We start from the raw sequence: 17977 nt of genomic DNA, 5'->3' as shown, positions 1-17977 counted from the left end.
CTGGCTGGACCTCCGGACAACTCCCGGGGCTTAGGGTTACTATAGGGTTACTATAGGTCAAACTTCTCCAGGGATGATTCTTCATAGGTCAGGATGTCCGGGGGTAAGCAGGCAGGTATTGCATGATTCGCCCCCGCTCGACCTGTAGCCTCCGCGACCTACTTTTTGGGGCCCGGGACTGAAGGAGAGGATGAAGAGCAAAGAAACAGCGACACAGCGGGATATCGGGATACAAGGATCTAGGGATCTAGGGATCTAGGAACGAGGCGCAGAGGAGGGATGGGCGTGAGCGTGATGGGCGTTGAGGGCCAGACGAACAGACAAACATCCGGAGCAGAGCCCAATCATCCTGCCAGCAGAGCGTCGGAACTTCAGAATGAGGGCCTAAGCTATGGATCGTCGCCACCAGCAGATGAGAGGGTTCATGGAGGCAACCCCCCTCAACCGGTCACTTGCCAATCGGGTTCAGATATGAAGAAACCAAAAAATAAAAATAAAAATAAACACAAAAATAAATACAAATAAATATAAAAAGAGAAAGAGAAAGAGAACGAGAAAGAGACAAAAGCCGCCATGGAAAAAAGGATACCCAAAGGAAAAGAAACGAAGGGAAAAGAAAAGAAACGAAAATCTCCATCGCTCGAGAATTAGAGAATTCAAGCATGGAGAAAAATGGGCGTGAACAGGCCACAAAGTAAAAAGTAAATCTTTCCCCAAGCGCAAACGCAGACTTAGATTGGTTTTATTTTATTATTTTACTATTTTACTATTTTGTTTTTATTATTATTATTATTATTATTATTATTATTATTTTGGTTGCGGCTTTCCCCGGTCCCCATTCTTAGACCCGTCAACGATCCTTTCGAATAGTCCCATAGCCCAATATGCCAAATCCCAAATATCCCAAGATCCCAATAATCCAATAATCCAATAATCTAATATTCTAATATTCTAATATTTTATATTTCCCGCATTGTTTTTTTTTTTTTTTTTTTCTCACTGCAAATCAGGGCGTCAGATCCAACATGCTTGGCAGCCTCCCCCGCATGGAAAGTTTAATGCTGGAAGAACGCAGTTTCAGGGCCCCAATTCGTATGACCTCAGGTTTTCCATGACACATTGAATTCTGTTGCGCAAATGCGCCTCTCGTCGTCTGTTCGAGTGCTCGAGTCCTCCAGTCCTCTTATAGTCTGTTATATCCGCGCCCCCTCCCCGCTTCGACTTAGCTTTCTCTCTGCTTGGCCTCACTTCCCCCTCTCCCTTCCCTCCCCCGTCCCCCTCCGACCTGCCTGAGCTGATTCTCTCTCTCTCCCTGACCTGCTCCGGATCGGCCACCCACAGTTTACCCGCGCCTCCTCCATCCTTCTCTGCCCCGGACCCAATCAGTGCATGCCATAACTATACCCGGCGCACCGATCCTCTTGGCCTCCACTCCCTGACCCTCTCCCCCCCTCCTCTCTTCCCCTCCCGCTTCCCCCGTCAGCAGCGCCGACTGCCCACAACTTGCGCTGGCTCCCTCCTAGTACCCGTCCTTTCTTCTAGGACGGCCCTTCAATGTTGTCCATGCAGAATCCTTCCTTCCTCGCGCCCTCAGATTTGAATGGATCAGGTCTTCAGGATGAGGGCCGCACCGCAGGCCTCTCGGATCTCCCCCACTCTGCACTCGGGGATCGCGCTGAGGGCCAGCACCTCTAGTACCAGCACCGGCGCCAGTCCCGACGACACCTCCTCCGACTCGCCAGACTGGATGGCCGACCCTTCGGATCGGTCGCCGCCCGAGGATCTCGATGCGCACAGCGAACTATATCCCCGATCGCATGCGTTCGATTGTTCCTCGGCCTCGGCGGCATTCGGGCTGGATCGGCATGCGCATTTCGACATGGACGATGCTCTACCCAAGGTGGAGGAGTTGGACGACGAAGATATACAAAGTATCAAGCCGTCGGATGTGGGGACTGAGCACGAGCATGATAATCCCGCGGGCGCTCCCGCCGCCGTTCCACGGAAACGTGGACGACCGCGCAAACACCCGCTGCCGGCACCAGGCGGCCAGGTCAAGGTCACCAAGGGTCGGTCCAAGACCGGTTGTATTACCTGCCGTCGTAGGAAGAAGAAGTGCGACGAGACCAAGCCAGCGTAAGTGCCACCCGGACCAGATCAAAGATCAACTGACCTTGGAAACCGATCCTTCCCGACCCGTCTCTGTGTGATCGATCTATGATATGAGAATCATTTTCAATTCTAACCTCTTTGTCCTGTGTTTTGCGGTCGGTGTAGGTGTCTCAACTGTCAGAAGAATGCCGTTGTTTGTGAAGGGTACCCGCCGAAGGAAATATGGAAGAGCGGACGGCAAAAGATGGCCGACGGTATGTTCCTGCACTGACCAGATTTCAATACGGCCGCGCAAGCACCCAACCAAACCTGTGACACTCGCTGACTGCATCCCTCTTTCGCCCTTCAGCCGTCCGAGGCCAGTCCCTCGTCACCGTCCCGCGCAACCTCCCCCTCCTCATCGATGGGATTGAAACCGAGATCGACCGCCGTTTTCTCGACCACTTTGTCTATGGATTTAGTCGGGTGTTGACTCTCATCAACGATGACTCGAACCCGTTCAAGGAAATCTTGCTGCCCATGGCAACCCAGCACCGCGGGCTCATGCATTCGCTCATGTGTCTATCAGGATCGCACCTGTCTGGCCTTGATCCAGAGCCCAAGCTGAAAGAGCGGAAATACTTTCATTTCCATCGAGCTATTCAGGATTTGAAGGATAACATTAATGCCTCATCATCTCAAAGCAAGGGCCAGGGCATGGATGAGGATGAACAACAGCTGCTCGTCGAGGATCCGATCATCGCATCCACCATTGCTCTCAGCCTGAACACCATCTGCGAAGGCGAGACCAACGGCGAATATCGACCACACATGGACGCGGCCCGGTATCTCCTCGTCTCGCAGCAACCCCGCAACGAAAAATTCCGGCAGTTCATCGTCGAGTTCTTCCAATATCACGATGTTTCCAATGCCCTCACATCTCTGGACCGCCGTCCCGCTCTGATGCATGGTGGGCTGCGCTTACCCGACTTCGTCCCCGGGGCCCAGGCCGGAGCCTTCCTGGGCGTGTTTGATGGCTTATTCAACTACATCTCCGACATCACCCAACTGCGAGACCGTATTCGCCAGCGTTTCAACGAGGGCTATGAGCCTGCCGTGGACTACCAGACGCTGAGTGAGGCCGTCCAGATCGATAGCGCCATCCGGACCTGGAAGACCTCGCACGAGGAAGACACCCCGAACTGGCTCCTCGCCCAAGTCTACCGCCAGTCCACCTGGGTCTACCTGTACCGCACGATCCGGCCCTCACGCCCGAGCGACAAGATTGCCCAAGTCGTCGACGACGGCCTATCCTATTTGGACCGCCTGCCGCAGGATGCCGGTGCCTACAGCATTGTCCTAATGCCGCTCTTCCTGCTCGGATGCTCGGCATTCCTCCCGCACCAGCGTGAACGCATACAACGTGGCTTTGAATCACTTAAAGCCTACTCCAATCTCCGCAACATCGAGCCCGCCTTCAAGGTAGTGGCTCGAGTGTGGGATATCATGGATACGAAAATCGAGGACAGCTGGGACTGGGAAAAGATCATTCATGACATGAACATGGACTTCCTGATCACTTAACGGGTTTTACCCCCTTCGCCCCGCAGCTCCTCTTCCCCTCTACCTCTCACGCCTTTATTTGATACCCTCTTCCTCTCACGCTTCACTTCCGTTACGCATTGTTTTTTTTTTTTTTTTTTACTTGTTCCAATCCGTCACAGTCGAAGGCGTGTCCATCTCGGTCACCTCTTCCTTACCTGGACGCGAAACTTTCCTTGAATTCCGGCTCAATATCGTGAATATCCGACATTGAGCATATGATGACCCTTTTCATCGGGCAGGCTGTACTATGTTATGTGGCGTTCTACTCTGTTCTGTGTGATTCACCATGCATCTGCATTGGAAAGGCGAGGGCATGGGAGGCCCGAGTGTTGAGCTTCTGTTTGTCTCATGGTCTGGTGTTTCCCCCCACCCCCTGTCTCTTTCTGTGAAATGGCGATTTGCAGCCGGTGTGTGCCCTACAGCAAGGGACTGTATGTGGGGGGATGGCATGCGGGGGGAGAATGGGGGGATGGGGAGGATGTTGAACCCAAGAAAAGGACAGGTCACGTCGGGTGGTCGATCATGTCCGCTTTGCGAACGCTGTCCGTGGACTGTGAACATTCTTTCTCCTTCCCACTGCGCTGGGATATGCACAAAGTCTAAAGCCTAAAAAAAGTTGGGGTGGTCGTTCTAGTTTCGCACAAGAGGATGTGTTCTGTGCTGGTTTATTATAATGATGACGAGTGGCGTTGTGTGCTTCCCTTGGAACGGTGCTATCGGTGGGAATGGAAGGAGAACCTTGAATATGTTGAGTTCTACGTGTATATCCTTTTATTGGCTTGGAGTGGCTCGTGTTGTATATATTTCCCCTTCATATTGCTCTGTATGTATTGCCAACGATTGCATGCTACGAATATTTTGTGTATTTTAAGACAATTGAGCGGTCAACATGAAAATGAAAGATGATTCCCCTTGAAGAGCCCCGTGACTACCCATTTACATAAATTAACGTAAATTGGAGAAGTAGGATCTTACGTGTCCGACAGGTCTAGACCAGGACAACGAGAGGAAAGAGCGGTGGCGGTAGACGAAAGAGCAAACGACTCGTATCCACGTCTCTGCTTCGTTTATGTGCCTGCACACATGACTATCGGAGATGAGCAATATCGAGTACTGCTCAGCGCCGTCGTTGCTCTTCGAGGTCTGCAATGCTCAGGACAGAAAGTTGGAATGAACAGACCAGCGACGATATCCAGTGCTCTTTCCTTCGTAAGAAAATGGGGGTGCAATGTTACCTTGGAGGAGCCTTTGGTAGAATGATAAGGCTGTATCTCGCTGGCTGATTAGTATCTACAAAGACCTGGGCTGGAAACCTTTCAGAATCATAGTTCTTCTCGTCAGGTTTAAGATCATACATCAGGATTGGCGGTTCGGTGGTGAATATATTTAATTTTACGAGTAGGTATTCCTAGGATTGCTTAGCGAAAATGATGACTTCCAAGTGATGTAATACATAGTCACTAAATCACGATGTCCTTCAATTGGTTGGCATTGGATGCAGTACTCGAGTTATTTGTCAGCCTGGAATTCTAAATATAATACGACTTTGTGCCCCTGAGGCTCGAGGATTAGAAGTATTGGTGACTGAGATATAAAATTCATCGTGGAAAGCCTCACAACACTGGTCCTTACTACATTGAATAAATTCACATCCAAAGCAATCATGCGATTGTCGATTCCCTTCCACCCGGGAAATACTACGTCAATGAAAAGAGAATGATCTTCTCTGCTGTCTCTTCTGGTCTCGTCTGGTCTTGCAGTTCTCCTCCTAGCGTAACTGGCATTCCTGATGTAGAGACAGATGGCAGCGAGCTTCCCTATCCGAAGGCGGGCGTGATCCGCGGGTTGACCGTCAACAGTCACTCAGCACTTGCGACATAGGGCACCATCCATGGAACCGATTAAGACGCGGCCCAGTCTTTTGAAGCTGACCAATTTTGACCTCAACGTTACACCTTAAATGTCAGTTTGTCTCGTGCTTCCCATAATCTGGAGGGTCGCAAGATCCCTCAACCCGTGAACCTCAAATATCCTCAACAACCAAGATCCATGTCAGCTTTCTCTCAATCAATGGTCATGGCGCCAGTCAACTCCCACTCGCGCCCACGGGCCATAGGATCTCCGGCTAAGATCTTCCCTTTGAAAGGCGACCAGTCAATCGGACCTCCTGTTCTCAGCGGCGGTCGCAAGATGCGCCGTATTGACAGTGAGTTTTGCTGCCTTTATCTCGCACAGAGAGTTCTCATAACCAGCAGAGCTGTTCATCGGGACTAACAATATAGAAACAAACTCAGAGGCATGGGGGCCGGCAACCTTCGCTAACCGACGTGCAAGCCTGGAACGGGTCACCGATAAGAACGAGGACCTGATCCGTACCTTCCATCCAGCCTTTCGCTCCGAGCCAGAAGTCTTTGCCCTGACACAGAAGCACTCTGGCCATCAAGTCTGGCTGATATTTCCACGAATGGGAGACAGCATCCCCTTCTGTCTAGTGGGTGGACGACCGCTTCACACCCAGCCCTTCTTCGAGACTCCTGCAGACTACGACACCAAGTATTCAACCCAAATGGCCGATCCTTTGCTCCGGAACATTGATGTGCGAGAACAGCTCACCACGGAGGATCTTACTCGAATCAAGTCGGCTCTCCCTAAAGCAAGCGGAATTCAGATCTTCCAATGCGAATGTGTGATCGTTTTCTTTGAGACCAGAGAGGATATGCTGCTTGCATGGGAGGCTGGCACTCCATCAACAATCGGAGGGCTTATGGTGGGTTATCGATGCTAGCACTTGAGTTGCCCAGAGGCCTCGAGGATCAAGATAGTAGAATTGCTATTTTGATTTTGCTGTTGATCATCTTTTTGCCGCGATACCTGATTTATGTTTCATGTCTCTAATCTTACCCTAGATAATTCTTAATAAATTCATTATGAATTCAAATAATTAATAAATGGATATTGATAAAATTTCCAGGTAAATCTGAGCAAAAATTGGGTAGCCCTGAGTGAACGAAACAAAGATTATGAGATAGCATCATGCAGGTGGATCGCCTTGTTTATCATACACGGAGTGGATTTCCTCTAGCAGCGCTTTCAAGTTCCCTTCGCTGTCCGGAGGATCATCAGTATAGGGGGGACAGGCACGAATTTCACGATATTCATGTCCCATACACCACATCACCTTCTGGGTCTCCTTCTGCTTCTCCACACAGTTTTCACAGAAGGAAGTGTCAGGACACATACGACACATCCAAACGACATCATAAAATGGCTCTTCACATAGATCGCAAAATCCAACAAATTTGAACTTCTTGGTATCGGCGTCTAACTCGGCTCTTTGCAGCATGCACTTGTTCGAAATTGATATATCTCCTAGCTGGGAGAGACACAGGCATACCTGCCACAGCAGGTGGTTTTTATTGCTGTCGGGCACATCAATCTTGCCGAGTATGCGAACAATACTTTCTCTGGTAGCCTTTTTCCAATCACTTTCATTTGTTGGTGACATCTGCTTCAACGAGGGGATGCGTTCATAGAATTTATCAGCGTCATGAAGAATCAGCCAATCGCGCGGCGTTTTACCAAGCATGTCTCTGCAATCAATTGATGCACCATGCTCAATAAGTACCGCAGCACCATCAACATAATTACTATGAATGCTCTCATGCAACGGGCTGAAGCCGTGGTCGGTGCATATATCGGGATCTGCGCGGTACTTCAAGAGCAGCCGGATAACGTTCAAGTGTTTGTATCTGATCGCTCGATAAAGAGCCGATTCGTTTGCTCGTCCCGTCACATTGACTTTGACGTTCTTGTCAAGCAGGTACTGACATACTTCAAGATGGCCATCGGATGCAGCGACTATAAGCGGAGTGAACCCGTCAGTATCACATGATTCGACATCTGCTCCTCGATCTACCAATAGTTTCACAGTTTCAAGGTGGCCATTGGACGCTGCGAGGCTCAAAGGACTTGAGCCATATTTATTTTTCGCCTCGATATTTGCATCTTGATCAAGTAGGGCCGTGACGACCTCCGAGTGACCATTGAGCGCAGCACTTGCAACAGGCGTCCACTTATCCTGATTAGCGGCTTCAACGTCCGCGTCATGACCTAAAAGAAATTTCACAATGTCAATAAATCCACTTGAGGCTGCAAGGTTCAGTGAACGCCATTTATGGATGTTAGCTGCCTCAATATTGGCACCCTTTTCCACAAGTAGTTTGACTATTTCGGTATGGCCCTTGTTGGCAGCTGTTGGGAGGGGTGTCCATTTGTCCTTATTAGGAGCCTCAAGATCGGCTCCCTTTTCCATCAGCATCTTTGCTATATCAAAATGACCATTCGAAGCTGCAAGATTGAGTGGACGCCATTTGAGGCTATTTTCTACCTCGATGTTTGCGCCATGTCCTATCAAAAGTTTTGATATCTCTAAATGGCCCTTGCTGACAGCACTAGCAAGAGGCGTCCACTGATCGGTGCTGGCGGCTTCCATATCTGCGCCCTTCTCTAGAAGCAGACGAATGATTTCCATGTTGCCTCCAATAGCCGCAAGATGCAGGGGGTGGAGCCAAAAGTATTCATTGCTTCAATGTTGGCTCCGTGATCTACCAGTATACTCGCTATGTCTGCATGGTCGTTGGTTATAGCAGCAGCAAGAGGAGTCCATTTGTCGTCATTTGCCTGGTCAATGTTTGCCCCACTCTCTAGGAGAAGTTGAACCATATCTTTGTGACCATCGAGGGCAGCCAACAGAAGTGGGGCGTTACCATATGTTTCGACCGCGGAAACATTGGCACCCTTCTCCAACAACAGCCTTGCAATATCGACATAGTTTTCTGGAATACTTGCAAGAAGTGCGGTATCATTATTTTTATCAATGATTTCCATATCCGCCCCGCATTCAAGAAGAAGTTTAGCAGTTTCCAGGTCTCCACGCGTGGCAGCATTTATGAGGGCAGTCGCTTGCGAGGCATCCTTTGCATTAATATCCGCTCCAGCAGCCACGAGGGCCTTCAAGGCTTCTCCATCACTATTTCGAGCGACATAGTGTAAAGGAGTCTTGCCATCTTCGTCGGCAGTATTGATAGCTTTGTCACTGGTCTCCTCAACGAGAAGAAGTACAATGGTATTTTCTCCACGGGCTGCAGCAATATTCAAAGGCGTTTTGCTTTCCTCGTTAGTTGAATCGCAACCACCAGTGCTTGCTCCGAGGAGGCTCTTCATGATTGCAGGGCTGCTAAACTTAGCAGCAAGATGGAGGACAGTATTTTTATCTTCGTTCGCCCCTGTGGCTTTTGCAGATCGTTCAAGGAGGGCATCGACGGCCGCCTCAAAAGAAACCCGGGCAGCAAGATGAAGTGGGGTATTACCGTCCTCATCCTTTGCATCAACATCGGCATTGGCCTCTATGAGCATTCGGACAGACCTTTCAAGGTCATCTTCCGTTGAAGTCTCCTCTTTTGCCCCAATCGCGGCGTGCAACGGTGTCCTGTCATCTAAGTCTGTAACATCAACATGAGCGCCATGATCAAGGAGCATGGCCAATATTTCCGGGTACTTCACTGCCTCGTGGAGCGGTGTTCTTCTCAGATCACCACACGCGTTCACGTCCGCTCCTTGGGTCAGCAAATATTCAACCAGTTGCACATGTCCCTTTCCAGCGGCATTGTGAATAGCTGAGTGATTCCCTGTTCGTCGGTTGACTTCTACTCCAGCTTTGCACAGCTCACGAGTGACTGCCAAGTACCCCTTAGATGCGACCGTCGCAAGAGCAGATTCAAGTTCATTATTTTTCGGATCAAGCTCTTGGTCAAGTCCAAGCAGATAACGGACCATCAGTACGTGGCCATTCTCGGCGGCAAGTCGAATATAATTGTAGTAGTTGGATGGATCAGGGCATTCTTGAAGAGCCTGGAATGTCGACAGATATCCTCCATCTGCTGCTAGTTGCGCGGGCGTCATTTTGTCGTCCTTGATTCCATTCGGGTTCGCCCCTTGTGAAATGAGGAGCCTACAGACCTCAACATATCCGTTTGCTGCAGCTCTGTGTAGCGGGGTATCTTCTTCTGGGGACAGTCCATCAATCGAGACGTTGTTATCCAAAAGCAGCTTCACCACCGCAAGATGCCCATTCTCGGCAGCCTTCGACAGAGCAAATGTCTCATTCAATTTCACATCATCGGCGTTCTGTGGATCAAGAGCTTCGAGTATCAATTTCATGATATCGGAATATCCTGCTTCTGCCGTAATATTGATCGCTTTGTGCGTGGGCTTTATGCCGTGTTGCAGAAGAAGGCGCACCATTTCTTCGTTACCGCGGCGGCAAGCACGATAGAGGGCACCTTTTTTCATGTCTTCAATACTCGGCTTCTCGTTTTCAGAAACAGACTCCTCATCTTCAGGCTCGGATTTCGACTCGACGACATCCTCGGATTGCGGTTCCCCAGCGGCTGCTTGCTGTCCACTGTCTTTGACTTCAAGATCATCCTCCTTGTCTTCTATTTTCTGGTCTTCATCAGAGATCCTCTCCTCTTGAGCTGGCGGTTCCTGATCGGCTTTCTCGGTCTCTGGCAACTCTTTTACGTATTGCAAGAGATAATCCAGAATCTCCATATGTCCCCTATCGGCTGCTTCTTCAAGTGGCAAGTCATGTACAACTTCGTACTCCTGAATTCCCTTGGTGTGGGCAAGGATCAACCGCACTGCCTCCAAATGACCATTTTGAGCAGCACTTTCTAGTGCTGCAGAAATGTCGGTTGTTGCAAAATGGAAAGACTTTTTGCGATCAATTTCGAGGAAGTGTTGCAGTATTTGGACCTTGTCCTGCTCCGTAGAAAATGGTAGTGCTGATGAAACCGAAACTTCCGTCTGAGTTATTAGGTTCACAATATTTCCATGGCCATATTTTGTCGCTAGTCGAAGCGATCTTTCGAGGACCTTGTCGTCGATTTCATCATTATCCCTGTTTTTGATAGCCTCGCCCACGATTCGAGCTAACCCTAGCTCAGAAGCCATTTCCAATTTTGTTGGGATGTCACCAGACTTGTCGAATTCTGTCAGTTCTGGGTGAACAATGGCATACCATGAGTCCCGTTGATCTTGCGAGGAAATGAATTCTTCGATAAGGCTTTCTAGCTCAGTCGAGGCATCATCTGCCTCATCAGAAACCGCATCTTGTATGCCTAAATGATAGTGCCGGGCCCATTGTTTTGCTGCATATGGAATGAACGCATCGCCTTTGTGTAATTTCTCCATGTGAGGTTGATATTCTGGAAGAAAGGTACAGAGATGTCGAACACACAGAGTTGCAAGCATGGTATGAGAAAAGATAGAAAATCCATCTTCCGCGGTTTCTTCTGAGTATTTCAGAATGGAGTGCTTCGCAGTATCGTGGACAAAGAGCATGGTCCGATTATCAACTCGCAGGAACAACCCAATGTGTTGATCCAAAAACTGCCACATCTTTGCAGTCATGTGTTTCATCACTTCTTGCTTCGACGATTTCGGTTCAGCTTGGCTGATAGCCAATGCTGCTTTCAACTCCTTCTTATTAAGTGGATGAGAGGCATGCAACATCCAGGAAAGGGCTTGGGAGCACAGGCGAGAAACTTCCGGCCCCCTGGCTGTGATCGAAGTCAACGCATGGTGATAAATCATTTCACGATTTACTGGAAACTTGTTGAGACTGTGCTCAATAGCAGCGGGGGTGGGAATGACTGTCAGACGTGAGACTAGCTCCAAATAGAGTGTTGCAGTAAGACAATCCCCAAGAAGTGGCTGAAGTAACCCATGAACCTTCTCCAGTATATCGGGATGATCGAAGACAGGTTTATTACTAATAGCCTCCTGAATAATATGACTGGAGCGAGATTTCCAAATCTCAGGGTCAGCTACATTAAATATGAATGTAGAGTCCGGGAGTTGGCTGAGATCTGGCTCTATGTTGGTGCTGATGATTCGGTGTTGGATTTTTGAAGAGGTTTGGATGAACTGCAAAAGTGGTCGGAGTGTCTGTGACCAGCTAGAGATATCAGAAATAAAGAGAACCAACTCGTCTGTCCAATCGCCTTGACATAAAAGTCGTATCAAGATCCACAAAGAGGACTCAGTCCAACCGTAGTCAAAATCATCCACCAAATTTGGCAGATGGGGCTGTAATCTAGACAATAGAAACGGTTTCTGCCAGAGAATCTGATGGGCGAATGCTTTCAAGACATAGACTGAGAGATTATCTTGAGATTTGAATTCTCTTCTTGATAGTATTAGGACCGTATTCTGCGGCTTTCGGTCTTCAATAAAAATCAGGTCGTTCATCAAAGTTCTTTTGGCGCAGCCTGTTGGACCGATAAGTTGGATTGACTGAGCAGAACTTCCTCCAAGTTTCTCCTCTAAAAGATGACGTAACATGGACTTTTCTTCTTTCAGCGTCCCATGGCCATCCATTGGTCTCCACGACCAAGACAGACCCTCTAGGATTCTCAGATAATACCGTTGCTCGTCGACATTTTCTATAGGTCATGTTAACTATGAATATGTGTATGTGTGAAAAACAGCAACTCAATGTCGATGCTTTTCTTACCGTATACTGTGAAGCGAGCAGGAGTCAGGCACTGATGCAGGCATTCTTGATCATTTATCTTGCCCCGAAGCTCGGGGGCAGTCAAAAACTTCTCAAATTCAATGTTCTTCTCGAATCGATATCCGAATATGCGAGTGTCAAAGCCATCAATCTTCACCGCCATTTCGTTAGTGAGAGAGCACAGCCTAAACAGAGTTCAACTAACTTTCAGAGAAGACTGGGGTTCCAGGAGATTTGTCATGTGGTATCTCCTTGCGATGGAGAGGAACGAGCTTGATATCAAGTCTACACAATTTGAAAGACCATCTTCAAGCTTTTGCGCATCCAGACGAGGTATTTTTCTCAGAACTGTAGCCCAGCTCGAGTCATTTTCAACTCGATGAGGTGTTCCAAGAAATATCTAGATCATTTTCGCATCAGGACGGGAGTAGCTCTGTGAGAAGGGAGGATACTTGCGAACCAGGTCTGTTATTATGCTGGACAATTCCGTGTATTTCTTGTGGGAGTTAACATGGATCATTGCCTAGAGTGGGAATTAATACGAAAATGATATTTAAGTGATAAGCATTTTTGAAACATGCCTGCTTGACCATAAAACCTGCAATTCCGTGGCTGAAGATAGTGATCTCGGGGGACTTTTCCTATAAATGGAGTTAGACAAGGCTGAATGATTTAGGAGCCATAATATAATTACTCTCTAGGATTATCACTTACACTTATGGGGGGATCTTCGTGAAGACCTTGGAGCAGATTTCGCGCACCGGCTTCGATACCTTGTTTTGACGGCGACGGGGCTGGGAAACTCAGGACGCGAACACCTGGAATGACATCAAGGAGTAGTGTCTCGATTTCTTCACCGAGCCCAATGAAAGCGACACTACATTTTAGAACATTCATCAGAACCCGAACTTGCATCACTATAACGTGAAGCTACTGACACATGTTGACAATCATCATCTCCCGCGGATAATACCCGTGTCGGATGATTTGCAGCCATTTCCAAGTCCGCTTCCCTCCAACAGACAGAGCGATGCTGTTCGCGTGGAGGAAATAAGGCAAGCAAGTGCTAGATGCGCAGTGTGTGCATGAAAAGCGGTCAGCCGCAAGAGGAGAACCTCTAGACGCGTTGCTTTTTTCAGGTCGGGGGAACTTCGTCAGCTTCGTTGCCTGAAAGTATTGGTTGTGCTCTTCTCTGGCACTGGGGTGGGGAAGGGTCAATGGGAGCGAACGTAGCTCGATTGCCTAAGGGGGGGGGGGGGCGGGTCAAAAGGAATAGCCGGTACGTCTTACCAACTGACCAGGGCCCAATGAAGTCTTAATCTCTTCTGAAATAGCCTCTTAGATGCGGGTGCTCCCACCCAAAGGGCTTCCTACGCTGCATATGCTTTGAAATCCTGCACACAAGACAAAATTTACGGTTCCTTAATATCCATCCTGAGCCTTAACCAGTTGGGCTTTCAATTTGACTACATAATCCCGCTGGTTGAAACGCTTTATCAAACATTGTTTCCTGTAACCAACTTGCTTTGGTTTACTGTGTTTCCACCTTCGCTTTTTCCTAGCCATTAAATCAACCCGACAAATGAACAGAATACTTTGTCAGCCTGCCGGCAAACTTAGTCCATGAAACAGCCCCATATGAAGTAACCTCCATTATCTGACAAGTAATAACAATTCAATACGTGCCAAGATTCATCCGTAAATAGAATGTTCTCCGTAAATTACTACATTGGTAGCCCCACTTGTGGCACATATCACGCCGCCGTTTCTTTTTGCCCGTCTGCAACACCCCGGATAGTCGAAAGAACGGTCGTGGAAATAATACTGGCTAGAGACTCTAGACTCTCGGCTGCCAAGTTCGAAGCGTCCTCGACTGCCGCAATGGTTGGTTCGCATTTGGGGTCGAACACCACAGGATCATTCAAGGGAGTCTTGCCAGAGAGCTCCCGGATCTTAGAGGCTGTTGCATATTTCATATCTGCCTGTGCTGTAACTTCGATTTGGGCAATGAAACGCTGAGTGGCATATTTGCGCTTCACCAAGATTGCTGTTGATAATGTGCTGACGATCCCTCCTTCCTGGCCACGATTCTCATCCAAAATCAAGCGCACCACGTTTCTTGCACCCCAATCACGCCCCTCAATTCGTCTCGCACCATTGATGCTGGCTCTTTCTTTCAATTGTCTACCCTGGGTTCGTGTCCAGGTGCCATTAAGCCCCATCTGAAATGCTCCAGCTCCTCCACTGAGGTTGGCGCCGCCGCTTTTACTGTCGCTCAAGTCCACTTGGGATTCATTGAAAGTGAAGTCGCCTTCTGGCCAGAGAGCTAAGACCTCTGGGTCCTCTTGAAGGGGTTGTTGCTCATCGGCAAATCTAATCTTGATCTCTGCGCTTCGAAACCGTCGCTTCTCTGTGCGGCCTTGGAAGTAAAATTTCACCACAAGAAGAGTCGCGGGATCTCCTCCACGACTAAGTGTTCCATGCACAGCACCCTGTAACTCAACTTGAAGCAGAAGCCCGGCACAGAGATCATCAATGATGGTTGGGCGCTGAAGTTCTCCTGGACCATTTCGGGTATGATAGCCAGCCCCGTCTTGTTCGGGTAATAATGGGATAGTAAGAGGGCTGTCTGTATTTGATGCCATTTCCAATGCAGATTCGTAGATTGGTAAACTCGAATAGTTCCTAGGATTACACTTGTAAAAGCAGCTTTATATGAGGGGGATGGCAGTATAACAATGATGTCTCTACGCTAAGACGATAGCCACGTATTCTAATCCGTGGAAATAAGATCTAGTCTTTCACTGCCCATACCAGATTCTACAACAAACGCCTTGAAGGGGGTCACCCAGAAGAGAAAAATGCAGCTGATCCCTCTCTCGTCTTAGTCTTGCCCTCATTCGTACTGGCAGACTTCTTGGATGACCAGGGCGTTTGGCCGTCTTGGCTTCCTTCAGCCGCAAGCCCTGGCTGCCTACTATATTCCCCCTTTCCTCCCAGTTTTGCGTTCGTCGAGTAGTTACTAAAAGGCTACTTCTGTTTGAAATTTGAGTATCGCGTCTTTCTTTTAAAATGCTTCCGTATACCTCGAAATTAACAGTCTCGGGATAGAAAGAAATTCAAGTTGGGTTCCTACCTGGCCCTCCGGGAACAAATGTGGCCTCTGCTGGCGTGTGATAGACCCGCCTTCGTGCATGTCAGCACGGCCTGTGCGCTGTGACTGCAGCTGCATTTCTTAATGGCTGGAGCGGCCAAATAAAGGGACTTGGGCCGACGGCTAAAGATTAGTACATGCTGTAGACCTTGTTCATTCCAGGAATAGTATTCTGAGCTCCGTATTTCATTTCTTATGCTTACATCGATGTGTAATATATACAAGGGGCTCTTTTTGGCGAGTTCACCTGTATTTTATTACCCGGGCGAACCTGTTCATAAGAAAACCGTTCGCAGAACGTGAAAACACCGCCTTTCACAACAATCTATTGGCGTTAATTGTGAACGGCCCAGACGTACATTCCGAACTCGCATTCATAGATCCTGGAAAATTGCTGTCGCATGCTGTTGGCCGCAGAAATTTACTCGGATGAGCAGATGAGCCTGGATCTAAGAGAGTTCTGTGGTGATACTCCTCTCAATGTCTGTCCAGACAGTTCAGCAGAATGTCCCAAAGCAGACCGCCCGTGGGCATTTTCCGAGCCATAGAGTCAACTACTCCGACTCTCCAATCTCAATCCAGGCTTCAAAGGTGGATTTACCTCTCAGAAAAGGCGATGTATCAATCCAGCCAGGCGATGGAGCCGCTTATCCAAGGAGACGAGATGATAGGGCCGACACTGATACTCAGAGCTCAACCGATGATCAAGATGTCATGATTCAACACAAGGCCCTGGTTACTCATTTCAATAATTTTCCTGACCACATGGAAAACCCCTATGCTCGCTTGGAACAGGACAAGTGGGTACTGGAAGTGGACGATGATGACCAGACCATCTTTCATCGGATGGCCAAGCAAATCAAAGATCTAGAAAAGAAGAGAGAAAACGTTCGCAAAGAGCAGTGGATAAGGGGAATCTATAAGATCATACCTTGGGTGATAGGAAAGAATCCCAACTTGCTTGATCATACAGGAGGAAACCCAAACCAGGGTGATCAAGCAGGCGAACCCAATGCTCTAGAGTTTGCTGCGAAGAGATGCGTCCCCATAGCCTATTGTATGCTGAACCTGTTGTTGGATCAAACCACTCAAGAGATTCTTCGACAACAATGTGATGGAACAGCTTGCCGAGTCAATCTAAAGCATCCACTGATCGCGTATGCGAAGGAAACAAGGCTGGAGGGCTCCGAATGCCCCCACGGAAAGGCAGATGAGATTTTGGAGTTTCATGATCAATTGAAGCTAAAATTGCAGAGAGCATCCCAACAAACGCAGTCAAGCAAGTCTTCTCTTCACTACATAATTGCCCGTTATTGTGAAGCTCCCGATTGCAATGCAGTGAAAGAGCTAGTTCGACTGAGCGGTGCAGATGTTATTGTTCCTCCAAGAGGAAACTCCAGTCAGCGATTGCTTCACTTGGCAGTCGAAAAGTTCCAAAGGCCAAAAGAGCAGGACCACGAAGCACTGAATAGTCTCAAAGATATAATCAAGACCATTGTGGAGGTTTGTCCTCAAGCTCTGTATGAGAAGGACGACAAACATAAAACGGCCTACGAGGCACTACTTCTACACAAAGCCAACCAAGAGCCGACCGGCAAGGGCATTGCCGGAGAGCTCCAGCGAAGAGTCCTGGAGGTTCTTAAGGAAGCCTACATTGGGGATAATATGGTAGACCATAACGTGAAGATCAACTCCCTGTACCCTGGTGGAGTCGAAGGTAACGTACCTCTATGTCTCCCAAGAGTAGTGTTGTTCTTTTTATGCAAGGGCAGAGCAAGTTGATATTGACTTATATAACAGAGCTTAAGATTTGCCTTGACCTCGGATCATCTAGGGCTATTGGGAAGAATTATGTCAAAGCGATCACAGATGAGAAATTTGATAAATTCCGATTTGAAACTTGCCTGAGTTATGTTTCCCTGCCACCCCGCAAATATGTCAAACTTGTTGGAGGCAAGCCAGATGACTCGGACTTTCTTGATACATACGAAGTAATTTTTGACTTTTTGGAGAGGCGAAAAGTCAAGAAGATTTTCAAAATCATTGTCAATGATCTTATTGGACCACCACACAGTGACCAATCAATTGTGGATTTGACGAAAAGGTTTCACATTGAACATTGGGAATGGAAAAAGCTTGATATCAACAGTGACACCATTCTCAAGGCAGCACCGAACGTGAAGACGGTTGTGTTACATTCAAGCGGAAACTTTTCGGCACTTCAAGGGTGGGCCTGTAAACATGGACTCGCCAAGCTTCAAAAAGTAGGTTTCTGATGTGACTCGGATTTCAAATCATCTTCTGACATTCAAACTATTAGCTGGAATCTGTTAATGTGAAAATTCACAAGGTATGTTGGTGATCGAGTCCGGGTGAATACATTGTCACTGACCGACGACCAGGGTCTTGAAGATGTCGACTCTTTAACAGACTATAGGGATGTTTTCAAAAAAAGGCTAGAAAGACGTTTCGCGAAGAATGCGAAATCTGTCAAAGTGAAAGTTGGCATTAACGACGCTGTTCCGTACAGTTCGATCTACCCCAACGAC

At 48.2% G+C, this 17977-nt stretch overlaps 7 protein-coding genes across 7 annotated transcripts; 3 read left to right on the top strand and 4 right to left on the bottom strand.

Moving 5' to 3' along the window:
• Nucleotides 1-1600: 1600 nt before the first annotated feature.
• On the top strand, nt 1601-3675 carry N7462_002428 (Zn(II)2Cys6 transcription factor; the record flags this gene model as incomplete). The annotated part of the gene is made up of 3 exons (XM_057074154.1): nt 1601-2136; nt 2278-2366; nt 2462-3675. 3 exons carry the CDS (start codon nt 1601-1603, stop codon nt 3673-3675), a joined length of 1839 nt encoding a protein of 612 aa, XP_056937795.1.
• A 2097-nt stretch (nt 3676-5772) lies between these two features.
• On the top strand, nt 5773-6481 carry N7462_002427 (uncharacterized protein; the record flags this gene model as incomplete). Its single annotated transcript, XM_057074153.1, has 2 exons — nt 5773-5902; nt 5979-6481. The coding sequence occupies 2 exons, from the start codon at nt 5773-5775 to the stop codon at nt 6479-6481; spliced, it is 633 nt and encodes a 210-aa protein (XP_056937794.1).
• Nucleotides 6482-6727: 246 nt separating this feature from the next.
• On the bottom strand, nt 6728-8188 carry N7462_002426 (uncharacterized protein; the record flags this gene model as incomplete). The annotated part of the gene is made up of 2 exons (XM_057074152.1): nt 6728-7042; nt 7091-8188. 2 exons carry the CDS (start codon nt 8186-8188, stop codon nt 6728-6730), a joined length of 1413 nt encoding a protein of 470 aa, XP_056937793.1.
• Nucleotides 8189-8202: 14 nt separating this feature from the next.
• On the bottom strand, nt 8203-11157 carry N7462_002425 (ankyrin repeat domain-containing protein; the record flags this gene model as incomplete). Its single annotated transcript, XM_057074151.1, has 1 exon — nt 8203-11157. The coding sequence occupies one exon, from the start codon at nt 11155-11157 to the stop codon at nt 8203-8205; it is 2955 nt and encodes a 984-aa protein (XP_056937792.1).
• Nucleotides 11158-12674: 1517 nt separating this feature from the next.
• Nucleotides 12675-13189, bottom strand: N7462_002424 (uncharacterized protein; the record flags this gene model as incomplete). The annotated part of the gene is made up of 2 exons (XM_057074150.1): nt 12675-12797; nt 12989-13189. 2 exons carry the CDS (start codon nt 13187-13189, stop codon nt 12675-12677), a joined length of 324 nt encoding a protein of 107 aa, XP_056937791.1.
• An 839-nt stretch (nt 13190-14028) lies between these two features.
• On the bottom strand, nt 14029-14919 carry N7462_002423 (uncharacterized protein; the record flags this gene model as incomplete). The annotated part of the gene is made up of 1 exon (XM_057074149.1): nt 14029-14919. The coding sequence occupies one exon, from the start codon at nt 14917-14919 to the stop codon at nt 14029-14031; it is 891 nt and encodes a 296-aa protein (XP_056937790.1).
• Nucleotides 14920-15908: 989 nt separating this feature from the next.
• Nucleotides 15909-17210, top strand: N7462_002422 (uncharacterized protein; the record flags this gene model as incomplete). Its single annotated transcript, XM_057074148.1, has 1 exon — nt 15909-17210. One exon carries the CDS (start codon nt 15909-15911, stop codon nt 17208-17210), a length of 1302 nt encoding a protein of 433 aa, XP_056937789.1.
• Nucleotides 17211-17977: the final 767 nt, after the last annotated feature.

This window comes from Penicillium macrosclerotiorum (genome assembly GCF_028827735.1).
Source record: "Penicillium macrosclerotiorum strain IBT 26536 chromosome Unknown utg000002l_segment0_segment0, whole genome shotgun sequence".
In the NCBI taxonomy this organism is placed as follows: domain Eukaryota; kingdom Fungi; phylum Ascomycota; class Eurotiomycetes; order Eurotiales; family Aspergillaceae; genus Penicillium; species Penicillium macrosclerotiorum.
Note: the sequence above shows the minus strand (reverse complement) of the source record. Positions and strands in the feature narration are given on the sequence as shown.